Source organism: Meriones unguiculatus, chromosome 5 (genome assembly GCF_030254825.1).
Source record: "Meriones unguiculatus strain TT.TT164.6M chromosome 5, Bangor_MerUng_6.1, whole genome shotgun sequence".
Taxonomy (NCBI): domain Eukaryota; kingdom Metazoa; phylum Chordata; class Mammalia; order Rodentia; family Muridae; genus Meriones; species Meriones unguiculatus.
Genome location: NC_083353.1, coordinates 109,945,829 through 109,966,998, shown reverse-complemented (window position 1 = coordinate 109,966,998; position 21,170 = coordinate 109,945,829). Strand labels below are relative to the sequence as shown.

Genomic DNA, 21,170 nt, shown 5'->3' with positions numbered 1-21,170 from the left:
CACAGACACCTCACACCATCCCGAGCTGGAAAGCTCTCTGTCCCAGCAAGGGCAGTGGGCCTCGCCTCTCACCGTTTTCTTTGAGGGTGCGTGGGCCCCCCTTTTGCCCTTTCTCACTGAGGATTGCTTTAGCTGCTCACGGCACACAGATTTCCTTCACCTGCAGAAACAAGGCTGGGCCTGCTTCTAGGCGCTAGCAGGGGCCCGTGGTGCTGATGCTGACCACAGTCAACCCCTTGGGATGGAAGGGACAAGTTTATTGACTTCCTCCTTGGGCTCCAGTGGTCAAAGGGTCCCAGCAGCTTCCAAGCTGGAGAAGGCTTCATGACTAATACGTGAAGTCTGGAGAAGGTAGGGTTTGGTTCTCCCGCAGTGATAGCCAGGCTTCAGGGCTCCTTGGGTAGAAACGTGGGCTAGGAGGGCAGACTAGTGGTTCCACCTCCAGATTCTACGAGGCCAGCTGTCTCTCCATTGCAGAATTTGGTATATTCCGGTAGCCTCCTCAGCCCCTATGTCCCTGTGAGCAACCACAAGCATTTTCTCGTGTGCAGAGCCGACCCCACTCTCGACCTGAGATCTGGTCTCCTTGCGTTGTCTGCCTTTCAAGGCTCACTCTTTCCCATGGCTGTCGTTTCTCTGGGTTCACCTGGTTCCAGAGACCTTGCTTCTGGGACTACATATAGAAATGAGTATTCACTCTGCTTATTTCTGCTGTGACGGCTGCAACCAGGCCAACATTCTCTTGCAATATGCCTCTGGGGTCCCAGCTTCCCACTCTGGCCTTTCTGTGATCCATGTGACCACAGTGATCAGAAGGTCAAACCCCATCATTTCTTTACTTGACCTCATTCCACATTTCCATTTAGAGCAAAATTTAGATCCCCGAAAACCCCATGAGGCAGCCTTGTTGGTGTCTTTGGTTTCAGCCTGATTCGTTGTGTTTCCCAAACGTGGCCAGCTTATTCTACTCCAGGACATTGCATCGGTTTTCTCTTTCTGGAATGCTCTTACCCTAGAACTCTACATGGCTGGTTGATATAATCAGATCTCAACTCTATAAAATCATCTTAGACCTCACAACCTGGCAGAGATTTTCTTGGCCTCCACAGATAAAGCAATCTTCTCCACCATCGTTTGCTCTCTCTCTCCCATTTCCTTCCCTTTCTCCCCCTCTTTCCCTCCTTCCCTCGCTTCCTCTCTCTCCCTTTTCTCTCTCTCCCCCTTTCCTCCTTCCCTCTCCCTTCTTTTTTCCCCTTCCCTCTCCCTCTCTTCCCCCTCTCTCTTCCTCCCCCTTTGCCCCTCTCCTCTTTTCTTCCCTCCCTCTCCCTCTCCCCTCCCCTCCCTCGTCCATTTGTTCCCTCCCCTTTCTCCCTTTACCTCCCCCCCCATCATTTGCTCTCTCTTTTTCCTCTTTGCTGCTTTATTTTCTACGTGACACAATTGGTTTATCCGGTTGATGCCTCACCACACGGGTCTGAGTTATAGAGGGCAAGCAGATTCAGCTCTGATTCTTAGGTCTCGAGTCACGCTGGCATATAACAGCGTTCAACAAATGTTTCCTGGGCTAAGTACATAAATGTCAGCACTTGACTGGGAGGCAAGTTCATGGTGATCTCGTTTCCCTGCCTGCGAGGTTCAGACCTTCCCAGACTCCTCCTCCTCTATGGGGGCCGACTCCATCACTCACACTGACCTGCCACCTTAGAGATTTATCTGTGTGCCCCAAGCTCCTTAGTAATCCACGGAGAAATGGGAGATTTAAGTGAGCAGCAGAACGGACCTTCTTTCTGGTAGGAAGGTTCTGCTGCTGATCCAGAAGCGGAAGGACAGCAAGGGGCACAGGGCATCTTCAGTCACAGATCTGCCCTGTCAGCAGCTCATACTCCCAGGCAGTGGCCCTGTCACAGCACATTCAACAGAGCTCAGCCTTCAGGCCCAGCATCCCTGTTCCGCCGCGGTGGCGGACTCTAGGGACGGGAGGTTCTTGGCAGATTCACCTAGCGCCTGGAATGACAATCTCCCCGAGTCTCCTCCTGAGCTACCTGTTGTGCGGCTGCATCTGCCCAGAATTTTTGATGAGGAGAAACATGCAAAGCGGCAAGGGCAGGAAACCTTGCTGAGTGGCTTCCCTGGGGTAGTTAAGAGAGCTTCTCTTACCGTTGGGCCATTTTGGTCCCCATCTTAGGCCTTGACCTTGGTTTGTGAAGGACCTGCCATAGATGAAGGCTAAATCTCAGATATCTTTCCACCTGCCATAGCTCACCTGGGTCCTTCCTCTGTCCTTCCTGCCCCAGGCTGTCTCCTTCTTTCCCACCCTGCTGTCCCTCCACGAGGACCTTGTGTCTTCCTCTAAGACCCCAGTTCTTTAATATCCTCTCAGCCGGGCTCATGGCCTCAGAGAACGCCTCAGCAAGACCACAGGCAGCTGGAGCCTCCATGGGATGTAGCATCCTCGCTCTATGGTGTTGCTTTATCATCAGGAATGGCAAAACCAAGTTCCCTCTCTCTCTCTCTCTCTCTCTCTTCTCTCCCTCTGGAGCACCAACTTCTCCCTTTCTCCCTGCTGGCTCCTGCACCTGTGTTGATCCTTCTTGGCCTTGGCCTTGTGACTAGCGGAAAGAGACTGTGTGGGAGGGTGCCTTGCTTGACTTCTGCAGCTGTTAGCTGTGGCCCTGGCAGGTACTAAGTAAGAACCAGCTTCACAGGATTCCAGGGCTGGAGGCAACCCAGCTGCTTGTTCTATAAGGCAAGAACTTAGCAAGGCTGGGGGTTACCAGCCACTAAACTTAGAACTGCTTGAGAGGCAAAGGTGTAGACTTAACCAACAGGAGGGCCTAGAGCTGGGGTGGGGTAGGGAGAGGGCAAGGTGAGTTATTCCCAAACAGCAAACAGTACGTGACAAAAAGCAGCCACCCAGATGTCTCTGTGATCAGAACCATAAAGTAGCCAAAGAAAAGGTCCCTGCAGAGGGGATGTTGGTGTTAATTTTATTTATTTGTGTGTGTGTACATGTGCATCCCAAGGATAACCTTCGGGAGTCTGTTATCTTCTACCACGTGGGTTCTGGGGTTTGACCTCAGGCCATGAGGCTTGATGGCAAGGGCCGTCACCTCCAAGCGGAATGACCTCCAGCCTGGAGCTGAGATTTTAAGGCCGGGATAGATGGCTGTGGGCAGAGATCACCAGGCTCCTGACAGGAGGTGGGAGTGGCAGGTTGCCTTGTTGGTAGGGCAGGCACAAGGGACTTCACAGTAGACGGGGACTCTCTCTTAGCACTGTTGGATAGCAGTCCCGAATCAAGGACCCCTCAGCCCTTGGCCCCAGCCCTAATGTAACACAGAGGAAGGACACTGGGACACACACTCCTGCTGGGTTGCCTACAAGCTAGACTGTTCGCTGGACAGGCAGGATGTCAAGGCCGTCTCTCTCCAGGCTGAGCCTCTGGCTCAGTTTAGCCTCAGATGGAACACTGTCCATCTCATAAACGTCAATTCCTTAGGCTTGCTTTGTCTTAATTCGGAGACAGGCCTTTGCATGCTTGGATGCAGCTTTTCCCTTCACGGGTCTGACCCATCCCTTTAGATCAGCAAGAAGCTGTGGCTCCTTCGGGGTTCCCTGTGGGCATGGAGGCACCTGGTCTCTGTACTTGTTGGACACCTGGTCCTCCAGGTGACAGCTGCCTGCCTGACACTCCACTCTCCCAAATTGTCCTGGCCAAGGGTGGTCACATCTAGAGACTCGGCCCCCTGTCTAAAGGGCGCTCTGTTGCCCTGGCATCTCCGAGGACCATCAGCGCTCCTCTCGCAGGAGAACTCAGCCTTTAAGGAGCCGGCTTTCCCTTCTCACAGCTGAGCTCTGAAACAGGTTGACAGACCCAGCGATCGAGCAGGTCTGAGATCTGAGTCAGTCCGGGGAGCTGTGGTCTGGGGGTCCTGTACCTCTTGGAAGGCCCTGCCTTCTGAACGGACATACAGAGGTGGAGGCTTGAGGGAGCGCCGGAAGGTGAGAAGAGGCGCGGTTATCTCTGGTCTGGGGCAGTGTTGATTCATTCATCTGAGGCTCCTGCTGCCACAGAGCCTCAGAGGCCGGTGCGCGCGCCCCAGCTGTCCCTCCGCCGCGGCGCTGCGCGCTCTCCTCCCTCCGCTCGCTTGCTCGCTCGCTCGCTGGTGAGCACGCGCGCTCGCTCCCTTTGCCTCTCCCCGTCTTCGGGTTGTCTTCCTCCCGCCCTCCCTCTTTCGCTTCAGTTTGCGGCTGACCCCGCAGCCCCCTCCGCGGCAGCGGCAGCTCAGCCTGCGGGTTCCGCCTCCTTCACAGGCGCTGCCCAGGCTCCCAGTGCCCGGAACTAGATCCGATATCCCCGCGTTCTGCCTGCCAAGCTACCCATGTCCAGCTACAGGGTCTGAGCATCAGGTCCCAGTGCAAAAAAAGGTGAGTTGTGAGCGGCTTCTGTGAGAGGATGGGGTTGGTCCCAAAGGAGGGTGGCTTGGGTATGGGAAAGAGCGACCACCTGGCCCTGAACGATTAGCAGAGCTTTCTTCCTAGGGCTGTTGCTGTAGTGGGGTGGGGGAACCACTTAGGACCAGGCACCTAGGCAATCCAAAGGTACAGAGCACCAGGAACTCTGACCCCTCAGCTGGGGACATAGCTGGGAGGAGGGGACAGGGAGGAGAACAGTGCTGGTGCCACATGATGGCCCCGGGTAGCATAGAAATGTCCCTGCAGCAGGAGGAGCAGCAGCCAGGGAAGGGGGAGACAGCTTGGGTGCTGGAGACAGGCTGGCATTCAGAGAGGCTTGTAGTCGGGGTGGAGAGTAGAGGACCCCCGGAGGAAGGCGAGGGCTGGACCTTTATAACAGTGACTGGCCTTCAGGTAGCTGTCCTTGGACAAGGGTGCAAAGGAGCCCTTTTTAGTTGGAATTGTCTTTGCAGTCTACTCCCTGGTGGGGGTGTGGCTGGGAGTGAAGAAGGGGTGTCTGGTGGTTCTCCCTTCCAAACCCAGGCCTTGGTTTGAGCACACCGGATGGCCAGGCAAGCCAGGAACCTGAGATGCTTAGGTGGCCTGCCTCTGCATAATGGCCTTTGCAGCAGGTGGCCAGATGCCTCAGGAGCACTGGACATTCAGTGTAGGGGGCAGTGGACAGCCAGGTGACATTCACCTGGCTTGCCTGGCTCCCGTGGGCACGGATGCCTGACTCGAAGCAGGACATTGGGTTTTTCGGGAGCCCCAGGCCCATTTCATAACGCTGGATTCTGCCCAGGAATCTGCAGTTCAAATTCCTGTATGGCCGGCAGGTCTGGGGCTGGGCTCTGATTGGTTGCTCTGCCTCCCACCCCCAGCTGTCTGCGTTCCAGGGTGGTGGTGGGGATGTTGGCACCAGGCTGCCAGGGTTTGTTGGGCATTGCCTCGTGTGACTCAGATTGACAGGCTTAGATTGACACAGCTTAGATAACTACAGCAGGTGGGGGGAGGGGAAGGAGCCAGCATGTGGCACTGGGCGGGGGAAGTCCAGCTGGTAGGGAAATCCAACATCAGTTTCCAAGCTGCCAAGAAGAGCCCAGCGCTCCCACCCCCACCTTCCCACCGCAGGAGGGCCCTGGCTCTGCCAGAAGAGGGAGCCGGGGAAAACCGAGCAGGGCAGGCAAAGAGGCGGCCTCCTTAAGCCCCCTAGCTGTGCTCTTTGAGGTCTGGCTAGAGGCTGTGTCTGTGCTTAGGACAAGCTTACCCTGTTCTCATTTTCCAGGTGCCCAGACCCAGAGCCAGGGCTTTGCTTTAGTCAGGTGGGTGGCAAAGGAGGGAGCTGGGATGGGTGTACATGCGTGTAAGGCTGAAAAGAAGGGGGAGCCAGGATGAGGCTGGGTGATCTTTCTAGGCTCCTGCCTAGGGAATCGGTTGAACGGTGGGAGCCTCCCGGGTCCTCAACTGACCCTCTGGCTTCACAGAACGACCCTGGTGTGTGTTGGGCTTCCTGTTCTGCCTTCTAGGGCTTCTGTCAGAGACAGGGAGGGTTTGACGAGGGGAGATGTGGTCCAAGAAGCTGGAAGTGAGGACGTCATACTGAGAGCACTCAGAGGGTGTGTGGCTGTTCTGAACAGAAGGGGTTTAGAAACTGCCTCACTGGGCAGTGCATGCTCAGGAGTGACTGACACGGGGCAGATGTGGAGGTATTTTCTACAAGGGCCTCGTGCCCAGACAGGTGACAGCAGCCCAGGAGACAGTTCCGTTTCCTGTGTTCTGGGCTGCAAGGAATTTCGGCTGCTCAGACCAGATGTCCAGACTCCCTGGAAGTCCTCTGAGATGGGACAGAACGACCTGTAGGCCACTCGCTAGCCTTGAGCCTCCCTGAAAAACTAAGCAGGCAGAGTAGACCAGGCATGCCCTCTCTGCTTTCCCTCCATAGGTGTATAGAGTCATGTGTGTGTGTGTGTGTGTGTGTGCGTGCGTGCGTGCGTGCGTGCGTGCGCGCGCGTGCAGAAGCCTTGACCCAGGAGAGAGACCTGGGAGGATATTTATGTACAGCAATGGGTCCAGGAGTCAGGAGGCTGAGGGCACTCACTGGCTGCATGTTGTAAACACTTCACTTGAGGGAAACTGAGAAGGAGCTTAGAGGAATATCCTGTAGCTCCCAGGCCTGGGGTGAGGTGGTTTTGTGTGTGTGTCTGTGTGTGTGTCCACATCGTGGAGAGAGTAGGCCTACATCTGTGGGAGAAATTGGAGGACAGGTGCACTCTGTCATCCTAGCCTTGATGCTCTGCAGAACAAGCCTGGCTGGCTGCTCCAAGCTGGAGGAGGGGGCAGCCGGAGTTCCAGGGGGAACCGCTCCCATGCCCCACTTCTAGTGGGGACAGCAGCCATTGGCTAGCAAGAACACATGAAGCCCCTGGCTGCACCCTGCTACTGTCTCACTTGCTGGCTGCTCCAACCCTCCACTCCCCAACTGCCCTACCACAGCCCCCAGCTTCCTGCCGGGAGGAGTCTTCTGGGTTTCTTTCAACCCAGAAGGAGATAAGACTGAGATAGGAATGGCTGTTTGCTCAGACTGCGATGAGGACATGCCTTATAAACTGTAAAATTCTATATGAATGAGGGCTGTATGTCCCTGTTTCGGACTCAGCCTTTACCTGAGGAATGGGGCAGCTTTGTGGCCAGGAAACAGGTCCAATATATATTGTTCCATTTGTCTAAGCTTTCCTGTGCCTCAGTCTCCTTAGGATGTGGATAGTAACTCGCCTTACTGAACTGTATAACTGTCGAGGACATGACACTGTAGCCCTTTGACGGTGGCCGTTAACGTCTCCCTGTGTAAAGGCTTGTAGGAGGCCCTCAGGTTGGTGCCCTTGTCTTGCCCTGCCTCAGGCAAGGTTAGCTAAGATTTCTGGGTAAGCCAATTAATTTTTCCTTCATAGCTGCCATTTTCTGTCCCAGCTCCTCCCAGCTCAGCGTATACAACCCATGCTGTCACCGGTTGCCTGGCCTAGAGCTGGACCCACATGGCCTCCTGGGTAGCTGTTTGGTGGCCGAGAGTGCTGGCATTATAGCTCAGTCTTGAATATGTCCGAAAGTTGCCTAGGACCTTGCTACGTGGCAGGTTCTCCCTCAGCTAGTCCGGGGTGGGACCTGAGAGTCAGCATTTCTGAAAGGTCCCAGGCTAGCTGATCTTACTGGTCCATCAGACTCAAAACCACATGTCTCTGGTTTGGGAGAGTCCAAGGTTGGCCATTCCTAGCTTATCAGCCCCATTCTCTAACCTGGAGCCCGAAGGAGTCCAGGGACCCTGCTGGGTCTGGGTCTAGGACATAACACAGGTTAGTTTTTGGAGCAGGTCTTGAACCCAGTGCTCATGAGCTGTAAGACGGGATGGGGTGAGGGTGCGGCAAGGACACAGTTTCCTCCCGGAAGGACCTCCACCTCTACCCTGTCTCCCACTCCCACAGAGTGTTAATTTATTCCAGCAGTTGGCCAGTGCCTGCTGCAGCAGCTGTCCTCTGCTTGCTAATGTAGGTCACCCCTTTCCCGAGGAATCCTTGCTGATTCAGGGGCAGAAGGGTCTTTTGCTGGGAGGTGAGTGAGCAGACCCGAGGCTGGAGAGGCCAGAAAGTGCCCCTCCCCCACAGGCCCCCCCCCCCCCCCGAGGAGCAGGAAGGCACTGACATCCATCAGAGGAGGCAGGTCAGCTACCTAGAAAGAGCTGGGGGTATCTTCTCCTAGACCCCTTGGCCTCTCTTCTCTAGAGGACCCCATCACCGGAGTCCTTTCTGCCACCTCAGCAGACAACACCCCAGTCTGCACTGTTTGCTCGTGGCCCCTGGGCGTCACAGGCACTGAGTGAGCAAAGTGGGTGAAAGAGCCTTTTTGGAATCTCAGGTGGAGGGCAACCTGAATGAGGCTTCTCCAACAGCCTACCCCTCCTGTGGGAGGGCACAGACATGGGAGCAGAGGCTGGCCTGGGCCTGAGGAAGAGAACTGGCCTGGCTTTGAGGCTGCCTCGTGGGGTTCTCAGTCGGATCTTCCTTCCAGGCTGGAAGTGCCCCTGTGCCTCCCTGCTGGGGGCATGCTGGAACCGTGAGGCATCCCTCTGCTGCCTGAGTGACAGCATCTAAGAAAGGCTGGGGTGCTGCCAGTGAGGCATGTGTATGGCGTGGGTGTGTGTGTGCGTGTGCCTATGTATCCCAGCACATGCCTGGCTGCACGGGGGTGTGTGTGTGTGTATGTGCATGTGTGCATGTGTTGTGCTAAGCTTAGTTGAACGTCCTCTCTGTACGGGTTCACTTCAGTCGGCAGCATATGGTGCTTTAAGGTTGTGTCTGAGAGCTCTGTGCACACACACACACACACGCTTCTCCACTAGGGTCCCCTGCAGGCTGACAGCCATCAGGAAGTGGGGAAGCAGCCTGACTCAGAAGCCTGTGACCCGGAAGGTTACCACGTAACCTTGGCAAGCTGGCTATCATATCTGTGACCTTTGGGTGGCTGTAACCTGCTGGCTCTTTAACGGGTGACCTGTGGTATGACTGACGTTTTAGACGTAACGGGTTGGGGGGGCCTGATGAGAGGGAGACTGAGGTGGCAGGTCTGCTTGGGCATTGCACACGAGGGGCAGACATCTGTCGAAGAAGAATATGGTGAGCGTGACATGGGATGTGACCAGCCACAGCCTGCAGCAGGCTCAGGCACGTGTGAGACTGGCCTCTCTTGATGATGAAGAAGCTCATCACAGGCTCAGGGCCAGGTGGGAGACCTTGCCTAATATTCCTTATGTGATGAGTGCCTCACATGTGCAACTCTGTTTCCACCCACTGGGCATCTAATTATCACTTTTAGGGTTGGAAAGCGGGGTGGGGGTGGGGGCAGAGTTTAAGCAGTGTGTTGGAAAGGGATAGGGGACAGGATGGGTTTGAACTCGGGGATTCTTCGCCTGTGAACCTGAGCCGGGAGAGTAGCAGGAGAACTGAGGCCACTGTAACCACTGAGAGCTGGGGCCCTCGCACAGCCTTAGCCTACAGCTGTGCTGACTTATAGCCCTGCTCAGTTACTGAGTGCAACCTCCACTGGGCCCTTTATGAGCGCTTGCCTCCTAATTGGGAAGTGGGGAGGTGAGCCCTGCTTCCTGAGCCTCCCTTGCCCGGAGCAGAGCAGAGTATCTGAGGGTTGCAAAGCTGCTCAGGCCACCTTGGTAGCTTCCTGAAGATCACTAGGGTGGCCCCGAGTGGAGGTAGAGAATAGAAAATGGGGCTAGGCATGGCGGTGCACACCTTTAATCCTGGCACTTGGGAGGCACAGGCAGGTGGATCTCTGTGCATTTGAGGCCAGCCTCATCTACATCACAAGTTCCCATCCAGCTTTTGGTTCAACCAACAAACAAAACAGCAACTGGATGGGGTTAGGGTGGGGAGAAGGCAATGCGATCATTCCCCAAACACCTGAGGGAAACCTGGACCAGGCTGCTCGGGCTTCTAGACCGAATGTCCAAGAATCTGGCAGCCCCACTCACCTCCTCAGCGTCATCTCTGCTCTGCCCCTGGCAGGGAGCTCTAGGACTAAAGAGAACTCCGAGGGGTGCAACTGAAGCTATACAGGGGCCGTGAACTCGGCAGCCAAGGAAGGCTAACCTTGCAGCTATCCTGGGAAGAGTGGTCCCAGACAAAGAGCAGCCGGGGAATAACACAGCCTCCCCTATCTGACCCCATCCTGGGGGGTCTTGCAGTAGTGTTCGCTTCCCCTCGGATGGAGCTGTCAGGATGCAGGCTCTGGCTTTCTATCCAGTAGCTCCTAATCACATCTAGCAGACCACTGGGGAAGTCTGGGGCCCCTTTAGGAGGCATGGATTGTGGCAGGGCCTAGAAAGGGCAAGCAGCCCACTCGTCCTCCAGAAGAGTGACCTGGTGCCTATGTTTAGCCTACTGCTAGCCCTGTTTCACCCTCTCTTCTAGGTCTGCTGGGCCAGCAGCTGAAGCACAGGAACCCCCGAACTGCAGTAGTTGTAGACCGGCTGGCTGGCAGGAGACCAAGCATTGTGAATCACCTCAAGGTGACAGTGGGGTCAAAAGCAGGGGTGTGTGCAGCGACTCATACCCTAACCTGTCAGCAGGCACGACGAAGGGAAGGGCCTGGCCTCTGCCTCCCCACAGCTATGGTAAGCTGGGGATGGGGACACAGGGCTGGCACAAGTGGGAGTTGGGGACCTCACTCTTTGCTTGGGAGAGACCGACCTTGATTTTCCCACCTGTGATACAGTGGCTGGGTGGAGGAAGTGACGGTGCCATGAAATCATCTTCAAAGCCCACCAGAGTGCAGAGAGGCCTCAGGGGAGTGAGGGAAGGACAGGGGGTGGAGAGGGGGCTGAGCTGGGGTTAGATGGCAGTTCCAGCCCACACCCCAAGAGGATCTTGCTGATCCTCTTGGCCCTCTCCCTGCTGAACATCATAATGAGAGCAACAGGAGAGGGGAGGAAGAGTGTAAAGAGACACCTGGGCCTTGTCCCTAACCCCTGGGCTGGACCGGGGCTCCAAATGTCTTGCTCCACCCATCTCCCTCCCTCTCCCTCTCTCTCTCTCTCAGGACTGACAAGCCGGCGCATGCTGAGGGGCTCTCTCTCTCCGGAGCTGCAGAGCGTGTGGCTTTCACCATGCTGGCACCAGGCAGTGGCTCAGAGCAGAGGAGCAAGCTTGCCCTGCAGTGGAAGCAGGTCTCCTGTGAGTATGGGCCTGGTGAGGGGGCAGGGTGTGTGTATCCGGCAGGATGACAGCTTGCTGTCTGACCTCCCTGGATCCTCAGGACTTTGCATTGGAGGCCAGACTCAGGGCCTTGCCAAGTAAGGGCAGACCATGCAAGGTGGCTTTCTGAGGCTGGAAGAATGGGAGAATGAAGCTGGGCAGCTAGTTCTGCCCCATGCTTCTCATTCCCCGGCAGTTACAAGCCGAGAGTTCTGTCGGAGAGTCTGCCGGCTTCGGCGCTTTTACCTGGGATCTGCAGTGTGCGGCACGTGCTGAATGGGACAGAAATCAGTCCTATGAGGGTTGCAGTCCCAGCCAGCCTCAGCTAGAAGGGAAGCTGCCATCCCACTTGGCCTCAGTCCTCCTGTCTGCTGGAGGAACCCAGAGGTCCGGCAGGATCTGTATGCCGCAGTCTTCCTAGCCCTGTAGGGGTACTAGTGAGCTCTTGGGGTGCAGCAGTGGAATAAATGATAAACCTCGACTGGGTTCATCCCCCTCTCCCCACAGCACACTAAGGTAACATGCTAGTGAAAGCAGCCTTGTCAGTGGGAATTCTCTTCAAAGGGATAAAGTCAGCCACGGTTGGTTTGCCCATGGGCTATTCAGTAAGAAGTGAGTAATGGCCCAAAGGGACCATGCTTTGCCTGACCTCCCCTGGCCTTTGTCCAGTTGCCCTAGCAGGGAGCGGCTTGAATTATTCACCAGGTGAATGGCTGATCGGACGGGCTCAGATCCCTTTCATCCTAGGATCACGCTGACACCTCTCGGTTCAGGATTATGTTTTCTTGTCACTAGAGCTTCACTGCAACCCTGAATTTGGTGGGTAGGGCTGGAGGGGAGCTGTTTTCCCCCTAGCCAGAGGCCAGTTTATTCCCCAGGGGGAGTGTGGAGTGTGGCTCTTGGCTGATTGTCCTTTTCAAGGGCTCCTCTCCTCTCCTCCCTTCCCCTCCTTTCCCCGCCCCTCTCCTATCTTTTCCTCTTTCTCCCCTCAACTCCCCTTCTCTCTTCTCCTCACCTTCTCTCCTCTTCCCTTCCATCTCCTTTCCTCTCTTTCTCTTCCTCCTTCCACGCCCCCTCCATTCTTCCTCTCCTTTTCCTTAGATTTACGTAGCCCAGGTTAGTCTCAAACGTGTGAGCCCCTGCCTCAGCCTCCTAAGTGCTGAGTACAGTTGTATGAACTACGCTTGGCTTCTCCTTGAAAGTAAAACATCAAGAGTGTTGCCTTTCGATGGTGTGTGTGTGTGTGTGTGTGTGTGTGTGTGCATGTGTGTGTGTGTTCCAGTGTGTGTATGTATGGGTGTGTGTGGGTGTGTGAGGGATATAGGGCAGGCTGACCCTGTAGATGGGCTCAGAGGGGCGGGAGGTCATTTCAGGTGGCCTCGGGTAGCATGGGAGAGGTCTCCAGGTGACTGCTTAGCCAAGCTGTGCTCATTTCCCACCAAGAGTGAAGTAGCTCAGGTGTCAGCCTCCTAGCGTGTCCTTCACTGTCATTAATCCCTCGAGGAAGGGCAGGGAGGGTGTCATCTTGTCCCCTCACGCTCTGCTCTCTGGGGCTTTAGATGACCAGACAGCCACCAGACAGGCTGGAGACTGTCTCAGCGATGTGTCCTGGCTGGGTTGGCTGCTGGCCATCCAAGTAGGGCCAGCTGGGCTGCGGCTGCCTTTGAACCTCATCCGTCCTCCATCCGGAGGCTTTCCTCAGGACTCCGGGGTTGATGGGATGGAAACAGAACTGTGTGAGCTTACCTTCCCAGGGAGGTGGGCGGGGCTGACTCCAGGGCCACCCTCAGAAAGGGTTGCTTTCTGGGCCTCAGTTCCCCAGGCTGTCCCCAGGCTGTCCCCCACTCAGAAGGGTCTTGTGCAAAAACAGGACAGGGTAAGAACCCTGTTACTGGATCCACCCAGAAATGCTACCTTGCACCCTAAGGTTAGAAGTACGGGATGGGCCTGGCAGTTTCAGAGGCCAGGTACCAACGGAACCAGACTGGACAGTGTTGGAGGCAGCTGTGGGGTTTACCCTGCCATCATCACAGTGCTCTGATGTGGGTCCCAGCTAGGCCTGGGTCCCACCTTAGATACGGGGATCTGGTAAACAGGACAGAATTTCATATGCTGTAGGGGACACTCTGGACTCTCCTTTCATATACAAAGAACATCCCAGTGTGATGTGGCTTTGGGTGCAGATGAGGTTTCCATGGGAAGGACCCAGCCTATGGCCACTGTCTTTGGAAAGTTTCCCCGGTATTAGAAAATATTACATTTTATAAACATTTGGAGGACTGTGGCGTCTAAGTTCTGAGACACCTGTCATTGGAGGCTCTGAGCAGGGACTGAGGACCAGCATGGCTCATCCTCTAGGCCGCTCCACTGACAAAAGTAACTTTTGGGTCACAGGGGGATGTCCTTTAACATGGATGTTTCAGACTACCGAGCACCTTCCTGTGTGGTCAGTAAATACCTATGAGTTGATCTTAGCTTGTGCCGAAGGCCAAGAAGGCATGAGCCGGGAAGGGGGAAACCGAGGCAGGAAAGACCCAGCCTGTTACTCCTTCCCCCTGACTCCTCCCTAGGGATCACCTGTTGGATCGCCCTGTGTGCTGTGGAGGTGCTCCCTGCCTGCCCTTTCTCTTGCACGTGTGACAGCCGAAGCTTGGAGGTAGACTGCAGCGGCCTGGGCCTCACCACTGTACCCCCAGACGTGCCCGCTGCCACCCAAAGCCTTTTGCTCCTCAACAATAAACTGAGTGCCCTGCCAAGCTGGGCGTTCGCCAACCTGACCAACCTGCAGCGGCTGGACCTGTCCAACAACTTTCTGGACCAGCTCCCCCGATCGGTTTTCGAGGACCTGGTCAATCTGACGGAGCTCCAGCTGCGGAACAACAGCATCAGGACCCTGGACAGGGACCTGCTCCAGCACGCCCCTCTGCTGCGCCATCTGGATTTGTCTATCAATGGCTTGGCCCAGCTGCCCCAAGGGATTTTTGACGGGCTCCTGGCCCTGCGGTCCTTGTCCCTCCGCTCCAACCGTCTACAGAGCCTGGACCGGCTGACGTTTGAGCCCCTGGCAAGCCTGCAGCTGCTTCAGGTCGGGGACAACCCGTGGGAGTGTGACTGCAACCTGAGGGAGTTCAAACACTGGCTGGAGTGGTTCTCCTACAGAGGTGAGGCCTGCCGCCCCACAGATAAGAGGGGAGCCGGGGTGAGGTCAGGGGGAAGAGCATACGGTACCCTTTGCCTCTCCTTCTTAGGATTCGTACAGGAACTTAGGGATACACGATATTTTTTTCTGTGCTCTCATTCCCACCAGTATGCCTCTGGGCTTCACTGGCAGGACAGGAAGAGGAACAACCGCCCTTCCTGGGAATAATAAGGTCACCTGCCTCTTACATGAAGGCGAATATAACTGAAACCCACAGGCACAACCATTTCCTCTGAGGGTGGTACTAGCTTCCAGTCCCAAGAAAATCTGACAGAAAAACCTAATAAGCAGATGAGTGGTTTTAGATTTACTTGCTTCCCTTTCCTTTAAAAAAAAATCACTTATTTATTTGTTTGCACATCGTGCATGCGTGCTTGTATGTGTGAGTGTGTGTGTGTGTGTGTGTGTGTGTGTGTGAGACACATGCCACAGAACACATGTGGAAGTCAGAGAACGGCTTCTGGAGTTGTTTTTCTCCTTCCACTAGGTAGGTTCCAGGGGTCTAACTCAGTTCACCAGGCTTGTCAGCAAGTGACTTTACGCACGGAGCCATCTTGACAGCTCTTTATTGTTAGGTCAGAGCTTGGAACTCACTATGTGCTCCAGGCTGAACCTAAACTCTGTGAGGCAATACCCCTGACTTCTGCCTCAACTTTTAAAAAGTTTTGTTTACTTACTTTACATATATGTGTGTGTGCCTAAGCGTACTATGTGTACCAAATGCATGCAGTGCCCTTGGAAGCTAGGAGAGGATGTCCCTGCAGTTGTGATATGGTGATATGGGCGCTGGGAACTGAACCAGGGCCTTCTACAAGAGCGGCAAGTGCTCTTGCCTGCTGAGCCATCTCTCCAGCCTTTCTTTAACCTGATAAAGTTCTGCAATGAACAAATTAATCGATCAAACGAATGCTTAGCTATGTTCATGCCTGCAATCCCAGCACTTGGGAGGTAGAAGCAGGGATCAGGAGTTCAAGGGCCAGCCTGGACTACAAGAGGCCCTGTCTAAAAATAAACAAATAGGTGAATCAATAAGAAGAGAGGAAATGGAGTGGGACGGGAGGGCGAATGAATAAGCACGGCATTTAAAAGTGGCAGATCTTGCTAGAATTTTGGCCCCCACCACCTGCTAGCTGTGTGATCCTGAGGAGCTGATTAACATCTCTGTGGTAGATCCGTAAAGGTGAGAACAGCCGGTTGTGAGAACCGAAATAGGGCAATGCCTACGAGGTATTTTGAAAAGTGCCCAGCATAAAGGAAGTGTTCAGGGGAGCCCTGACTCATTGTTCATTAGTGAGTGGTATTCATAGACTCAAGTGTGCATGGTAAGACACCGCCAGTGACCGGCGCATGGCAGCTCCTGTGTATGTGGAACTAACGAATCAGCGCTGAAATTCTGAAAATAACACAATGTTTTCCCTCACTCTTACCTCGCTCATTTCCTACCCAGCCACTAACTCAATATTTTCATGCTACTTGGATGCATTAATTAAAAACATTTTCCAAACTATAAAGTACTTTGAGATGTTAGTCACTATGATAATTCTGTTTATGTAAATGGAGAAATGATTAATGCTGTTGTCTATAGTTTTCAGTTTACAAATACCTTTTTTGTGCACATTATCTATTTTAGTCTCTCAAGCAGCTAATTGAGATAGATATCCTTATTTCGCAGTTAAGAATACTGAGACTCAGGCATAATTAAATAAGTTAAATAATTTTCAAGTGACAGCCAGGATTCAATCTTGGGTCTCCAGCCCAGGAAAAGGAGGTCACTCCCTTCCCACTCCCTAGCTCTCTGCCATTCTAACCAAGGATGGCCATGGGTACATGCTCATTGGTGCTGGCTTAAGGCACATTCTTGCCCTTAACACAGCAGGCAGGAGCCAGCTTCCCAGATCCTGTCTCCAACCTGGCACTCCTTAAAAAACAGAGACAAACACTCAGGTTTGCTCCCTAGATATCTCTGTGTATTACACCTGACAAAGCCAGGAAGATACCATGCCCGCTTCTCGGTGTCCTCAGGCCACCCAAGGCCTTGTGTGGAGGAATGGACGAAGGCAGTGGCTTTGGCGTTCATTCTCTTTGTGAGAAGGGACACGGGCGAAGGTACTGTGTGTTGAAAATAGTGGCAAGGTTTCACAGACATCAGCGGGCAGAGAAGACAGTCTGAGCAGGGACATGGCTCTCTGTTACCAAAGCCATGTCCTGAGCAGGCCCCCAGCTAGGACTGCTGTCCTCCTGTAGGTCAGTGTGACCTTGGAGGGATAGGATTGAATGAGATGGATGTGAAATATGTGAAATAAAAGTGATGCTAATGTCCATTTTTGACCCTCCTCTATGACATACATCAATCACAACCCTTGGCCCATGGCTGCTACTCTCTGCCTCCTCCTACTTACTCTTCTGTAATCGGGACTGACTACGTGACTGGCAAGGCTGTATCTTTCCATTTGGACATCTTGGGGGAGGGGAGGGCACCTGAGTTCTAGATGCTTGTTCAGCCTCTCTCTCTTTTTTCCCCGCTGGATGCAGGGGGGCGCCTGGACCAGCTTGCCTGCACCCTACCCAAGGAGCTAAGGGGGAAGGACATGCGTGCGGTCCCAATGGAGATGTTTAACTACTGTTCCCAGCTGGAGGACGAGAACAACCCTGCCGGGCTGGATGCTCCAGGCCCGCCCTGCACCAAGGCCAGCCCGGAGCCTCCTAAACCCAAGCCTGGGGCCGAGCCTGAGCCTGAGCCCAGCACTGCCTGCCCTCAGAAGCAGAGGTACCGGCCCGTGAGCGTTCGGCGAGCCATCGGCACAGTGATCATCGCGGGGGTCGTGTGCGGCATTGTCTGTATCATGATGGTGGTGGCTGCTGCTTATGGCTGCATCTATGCCTCCCTCATGGCCAAGTACCACCGAGAGCTCAAGAAGCGCCAGCCGCTGATGGGGGACCCCGAGGGTGAGCATGAAGATCAGAAGCAGATCTCTTCTGTGGCGTGAGAGCTGTCTGTCTGGCCCAGGTAGGACAGCAAGGAGACTCCATGGGACCGCTACCGAAAGGGCTGCCCTTCCCTCCATCACAGGCCCTGTCTCAGCCTGACACTGGTACTGCCTCCCCTCAGCTCCCCGGTCCTCGTCTGCCTCAAGTAGAGCAGCCTTCCAGTCTCTTTCCAAGTTTCTCAGAAGCTTCCCTTGGGCCAAAGATTCCCGTGGAAGGCCTCCTCTGGGCTTCCTGTCTTTGCAAGGAACACCTGGGCCTCCCCGTAGGCTTCTGGCCACAGGGAGGAAAGGGCCTATGCCAGAGACACCTTTTGCATTGAGCCCTTCCCTCCTGCCCAGGGCCAGCACAGCCAGGGACCCTCCCTACCTCTCACTCATTCCTACTTCAGTCTGCATTAGGGCCTGGGAGGGAGGGACAGGGGAGCCAGAGGTAGATTTCTGTGACTCCTTTCAAAGCCAGAAAGATAGTCTTAAGTCCTTGCAGTGTGAAGCTTGCCCAGCTCTCAGCGGCTGGTGCCAATGTGCAAACGCCCCCTCCCTGTGGTCGGGGTCCAGTGCTTAGAAAAACCAAAGTGACTATAATGTCCTCCTTAGGTGGATGTCATTATGTCCCTTTATTTGCTATAGGCCCCTCTGACTACATTGTTCCGAGTTTAGTAATTACACGTTTTTGTTCTAGTGTGGGGTTTTGAGACGGGGTCTTACTCTATACACTAATTCTCTGTCACACACATGGCATCACTGTCACAGTCGCACAGATCAAAGTCTCACACCACACACACGCACACACACACACACATGTCAGGTGGAAACAGAGGCCATAAGAACTTGGCGCAGAGGCCAGCTGTCCCCTGAGACCAAAGGCCACTGTCTCTCTTACTTCCTGACTACAGTCTTCCCATGTTATCAGGGGTTGGGTCCTGGACAGTAACACAGGGATCCTTTGAGACCCTCTAAAGTGGGCCCAAGTATGCTGCTAGAGGAATTGCCCGTTGCCACGGCAACCCTAACACCTCTCCTGCCAGGTTTACCAGAGCTCTCTCTCTCTCTCTCTCTCTCTCCCTCTCTCTCTCTCTCTCTCTCTCTGTGTGTGTGTGTGTGTGCGCGCACACACATGCACGTGCAGGATGGGTTCTGGGCTTCTGAGAGCTCAGTTGCAGACCCCTGGAAATGCCTGGGAACCTCCTCCCCGCCAGGTTTTCTACTCCTGCAGCCCGAAGCCTCAGTTCTGTTCCTTTGCTTCTCCTGTCTCCTCTGTCATCTGCATCTTTTGTTTGTGACCTCAAGGCTGGGTCTCGGCTGTGCTCAGAGATCTCCTTAAGGCTCACACCTTAAGGAGAGCAGATGTCAGGCAGTAAGCCCTCAATGAGGCTGGCTGCCTTCAGCAGATCCCCAGCAGACTGCAGGAACAGGAACAGGATGGCTGCATTCTGTTCAGAGTCCTCAGCGACCGGGCTTCCTTTCCCAGGGGCTCATCGGCTCTGCCTGGCTTCCTGGGAGCATGCAATTTGCACCTGGACTATCTGAGCTAAAAAAAAAAAAAAAAAAAAAAAAAAAAAAAAAAAAAAAGTGCTGCAGTCCTAACTGGTATGGAGACTCTTACCCCTGGGCTGGGCACATTTTCAGGGTCACTGTCCTCTGTTCTCAACTGTACCCTCCTTAGAAAGTGGTATCCCTCTTCAGGAGATGCCAGGCTGATCTCTTGCCCCAAGCAGGGTCTTGGTGGTAGCCAGAAACAGGCCAGCCAGGCACTTAGACACTGATGATTCTCCTACGGGGGCCCCTGGTAGCCCTTCTCCTTCTCCTCTGTCACCTACTCTGCTAGTAGGGGTATGTTCTGGGAGTCTCAGGAGAGGCTTCAAGGTTGTCCTCTGGCTAGGAGAAATAGGGCACAGGCTGCTAGCAGTCCAGGATCCCAGGATCCTCTAGGCCGGGCCACAGTCTTCCTTCCTCTTTTGGCTAGTGGGCCAATCCCAGAGCCGGGATTTTCTAAGGGCCTGGGGGAGGGAGGGTGTTGTCAGTGGTGATATCTTTAGCCTGAGACAGGAGATTTTTAAAGGCAAAATTATATTTCTGGTTTGTCGTTTCAGAAGACCAATAAAGACTATTTTCCTATGTATTTCCTTGTTTCATTGGGTGGGAGGGGATGTGGGCATTGGGAGGAGGGTGCCCTGTCTGCCTGCTGTGCCAGGCAGCCAAGCAGTTTGTGGAGATATGCCATCCTAATGCCGAGAGCTCTATGTGACAGATGGGCCCCCCTGCCCAGGACCAGGACCTCAGGGCAGGGAGGGATGTGAAAATAGCATCTTGGGTAGGACTTGGCTCAGGACAGGGGTAGCAAACACTGGGCAGGGCTGGGCTGGGGTTTTAAACCTATCTGTGCTCCCGCCTGGCAGTAACAAATGTGAGCCTCAGGGCAGAGTGAATCTTGTGTAGCAGAGGCGAGCAAACACAGCTAGACCTCACCTGGGCTCTGTGTGGGTTTTCTGTAGTCTCTCTTAGCCAATGCCTGCCACGTCGGCCTTTCAGGACTGGCTACATAAACCTAGACAGGACTAGGTTTATGAATGTGCCTCTTCAGCCAGCGAGGAACTAGGATTTGGGACTAGAAAGCTGGAGATGCAGCACTGAAGAGAGGAAGAGCAAGAGAGCAATGGCCTCTGGGATTGCTGGTCCAGCCCTGGAGGAAAAGCTTGGATCCCTGTGGCCCTGTCCCCTCCAGGGCAGAACTGGCCTCTGGCGCAGTGGTTCTGAAGTCTTAGCTTTCAGAGGCTCACATAGAACCTTCACCCTGGGAGTTTTCCTGGGATGACAACTCACGAAGGCAGGATGAGGGAGATATGAACCCCCAGGGTATACAAAGCCACGCAGATGGAGAGACTCTCTTCCTAGGTGTGGTCAGGGTCACCCTCTTCTAGTTCCTCTATAGCCGAATCTGGTCTCCCTGGAGCCCCCTTTAGGAGCAGGACAGCACAGCACACATTGCTACCGAAGCCTAAGGCACAGTTCTTAGAAGGAGATCACAGAGGTCAACAGTCCTGTCTCTCCAGACCCCTACTGTGACTCAAGCCTCTCCAGAGAGCAGTACAGGGCTCCGACACAGCCCCAGCTGAGACACCGTGCACCAGGGCCGCCTGCTCTGAAGAGAACCCCAGGCCCCAGCTTCCAGGGACAGCAGACACACCGCCTACTCCTCCTTGAGCTGAAGGTCCCAGCTGGTCCCAGGATCAGGGAGGTTGTGCCAGGGACCAGGGAAAGGAGAATACAGAATGAGATGCGGATGAACTGGCGGCGTCAGGTCTCTAGCGCCTCATGCTTTCCCTGTCACAGCCGTGCACCCTGAGCGTCGCAGCGACTGCCTGAAGGAGTTCAACTCGAGGCACTGGGACACGGTTTCTATGGCAACCCCTCCTGGCTCTAACTCAGCTTCTGAGTTAAAAATTATATCAGATAATTGGAGAGTGTGGGGAAGCACAGCCAGCGGCCTGGCCTCACACCCCTTCTCTCCTTTCTCAGGTCTTCAAGGTAGAGGGGCCACCTCCAGGCAGAACAAGGTAACCGCTGGTCTGCTGGGACTAAGCCACAGGAGACAAGCGGGCATTGCTTCTGGCTTGGGCTTAGCATGCCATGGGCTCTGGAAGAATTGTGCTGCTGGGATGTAATACGTCCCCTCTACAGCGTTGGAAGCACCTTACAGACTGCCAGGGATGCCGGAGTGGGCATGTCACTGAGCCGCCTTCCCTACCTCAGCCTAGAAAGGAATACACAGGAACC

The 21,170-nt window shown here is 54.6% G+C and overlaps 2 protein-coding genes across 6 annotated transcripts in view; one reads left to right on the top strand and one right to left on the bottom strand.

The window, feature by feature from the left end:
- The window catches only part of Cacna2d4 (calcium voltage-gated channel auxiliary subunit alpha2delta 4), a 102,303-nt gene that overhangs the window by 16,113 nt on the left and 65,020 nt on the right, over positions 1-21,170 (bottom strand). The window lies entirely within an intron of this gene.
- Lrtm2 (leucine rich repeats and transmembrane domains 2) lies at positions 3,864-19,515 on the top strand. 3 transcript variants are annotated; one of them, XM_021650567.2, is made up of 6 exons: positions 3,864-4,002; positions 4,315-4,428; positions 10,428-10,630; positions 11,056-11,189; positions 13,781-14,371; positions 16,942-19,515. In XM_021650567.2, exons 4-6 carry the CDS (start codon positions 11,123-11,125, stop codon positions 17,394-17,396), a joined length of 1,113 nt encoding a protein of 370 aa, XP_021506242.1. In that variant the 5' UTR covers positions 3,864-4,002; positions 4,315-4,428; positions 10,428-10,630; positions 11,056-11,122; the 3' UTR covers positions 17,397-19,515. The 3 variants fall into 3 exon arrangements, with proteins under 3 accessions (XP_021506242.1, XP_060240014.1, XP_060240015.1); XM_060384031.1 differs by lacking the exon at positions 3,864-4,002 and adding an exon at positions 4,148-4,166; XM_060384032.1 differs by lacking the exon at positions 3,864-4,002 and having other exon boundaries at positions 4,173-4,428; positions 16,942-17,416; positions 18,523-19,515.

Bases quoted from the DNA above. Each gene is read 5' to 3' on its own strand.
- Lrtm2 (XM_021650567.2), top strand. From the start codon at position 11,123: ATGCTGGCACCAGGCAGTGGCTCAGAGCAGAGGAGCAAGCTTGCCCTG. The intron at 11,190-13,780 runs GTGAGTATGGGC...ACTCCTCCCTAG, and splicing joins GCAGTGGAAGCAGGTCTCCT to GGATCACCTGTTGGATCGCC. The intron at 14,372-16,941 runs GTGAGGCCTGCC...CGCTGGATGCAG, and splicing joins GGAGTGGTTCTCCTACAGAG to GGGGGCGCCTGGACCAGCTT.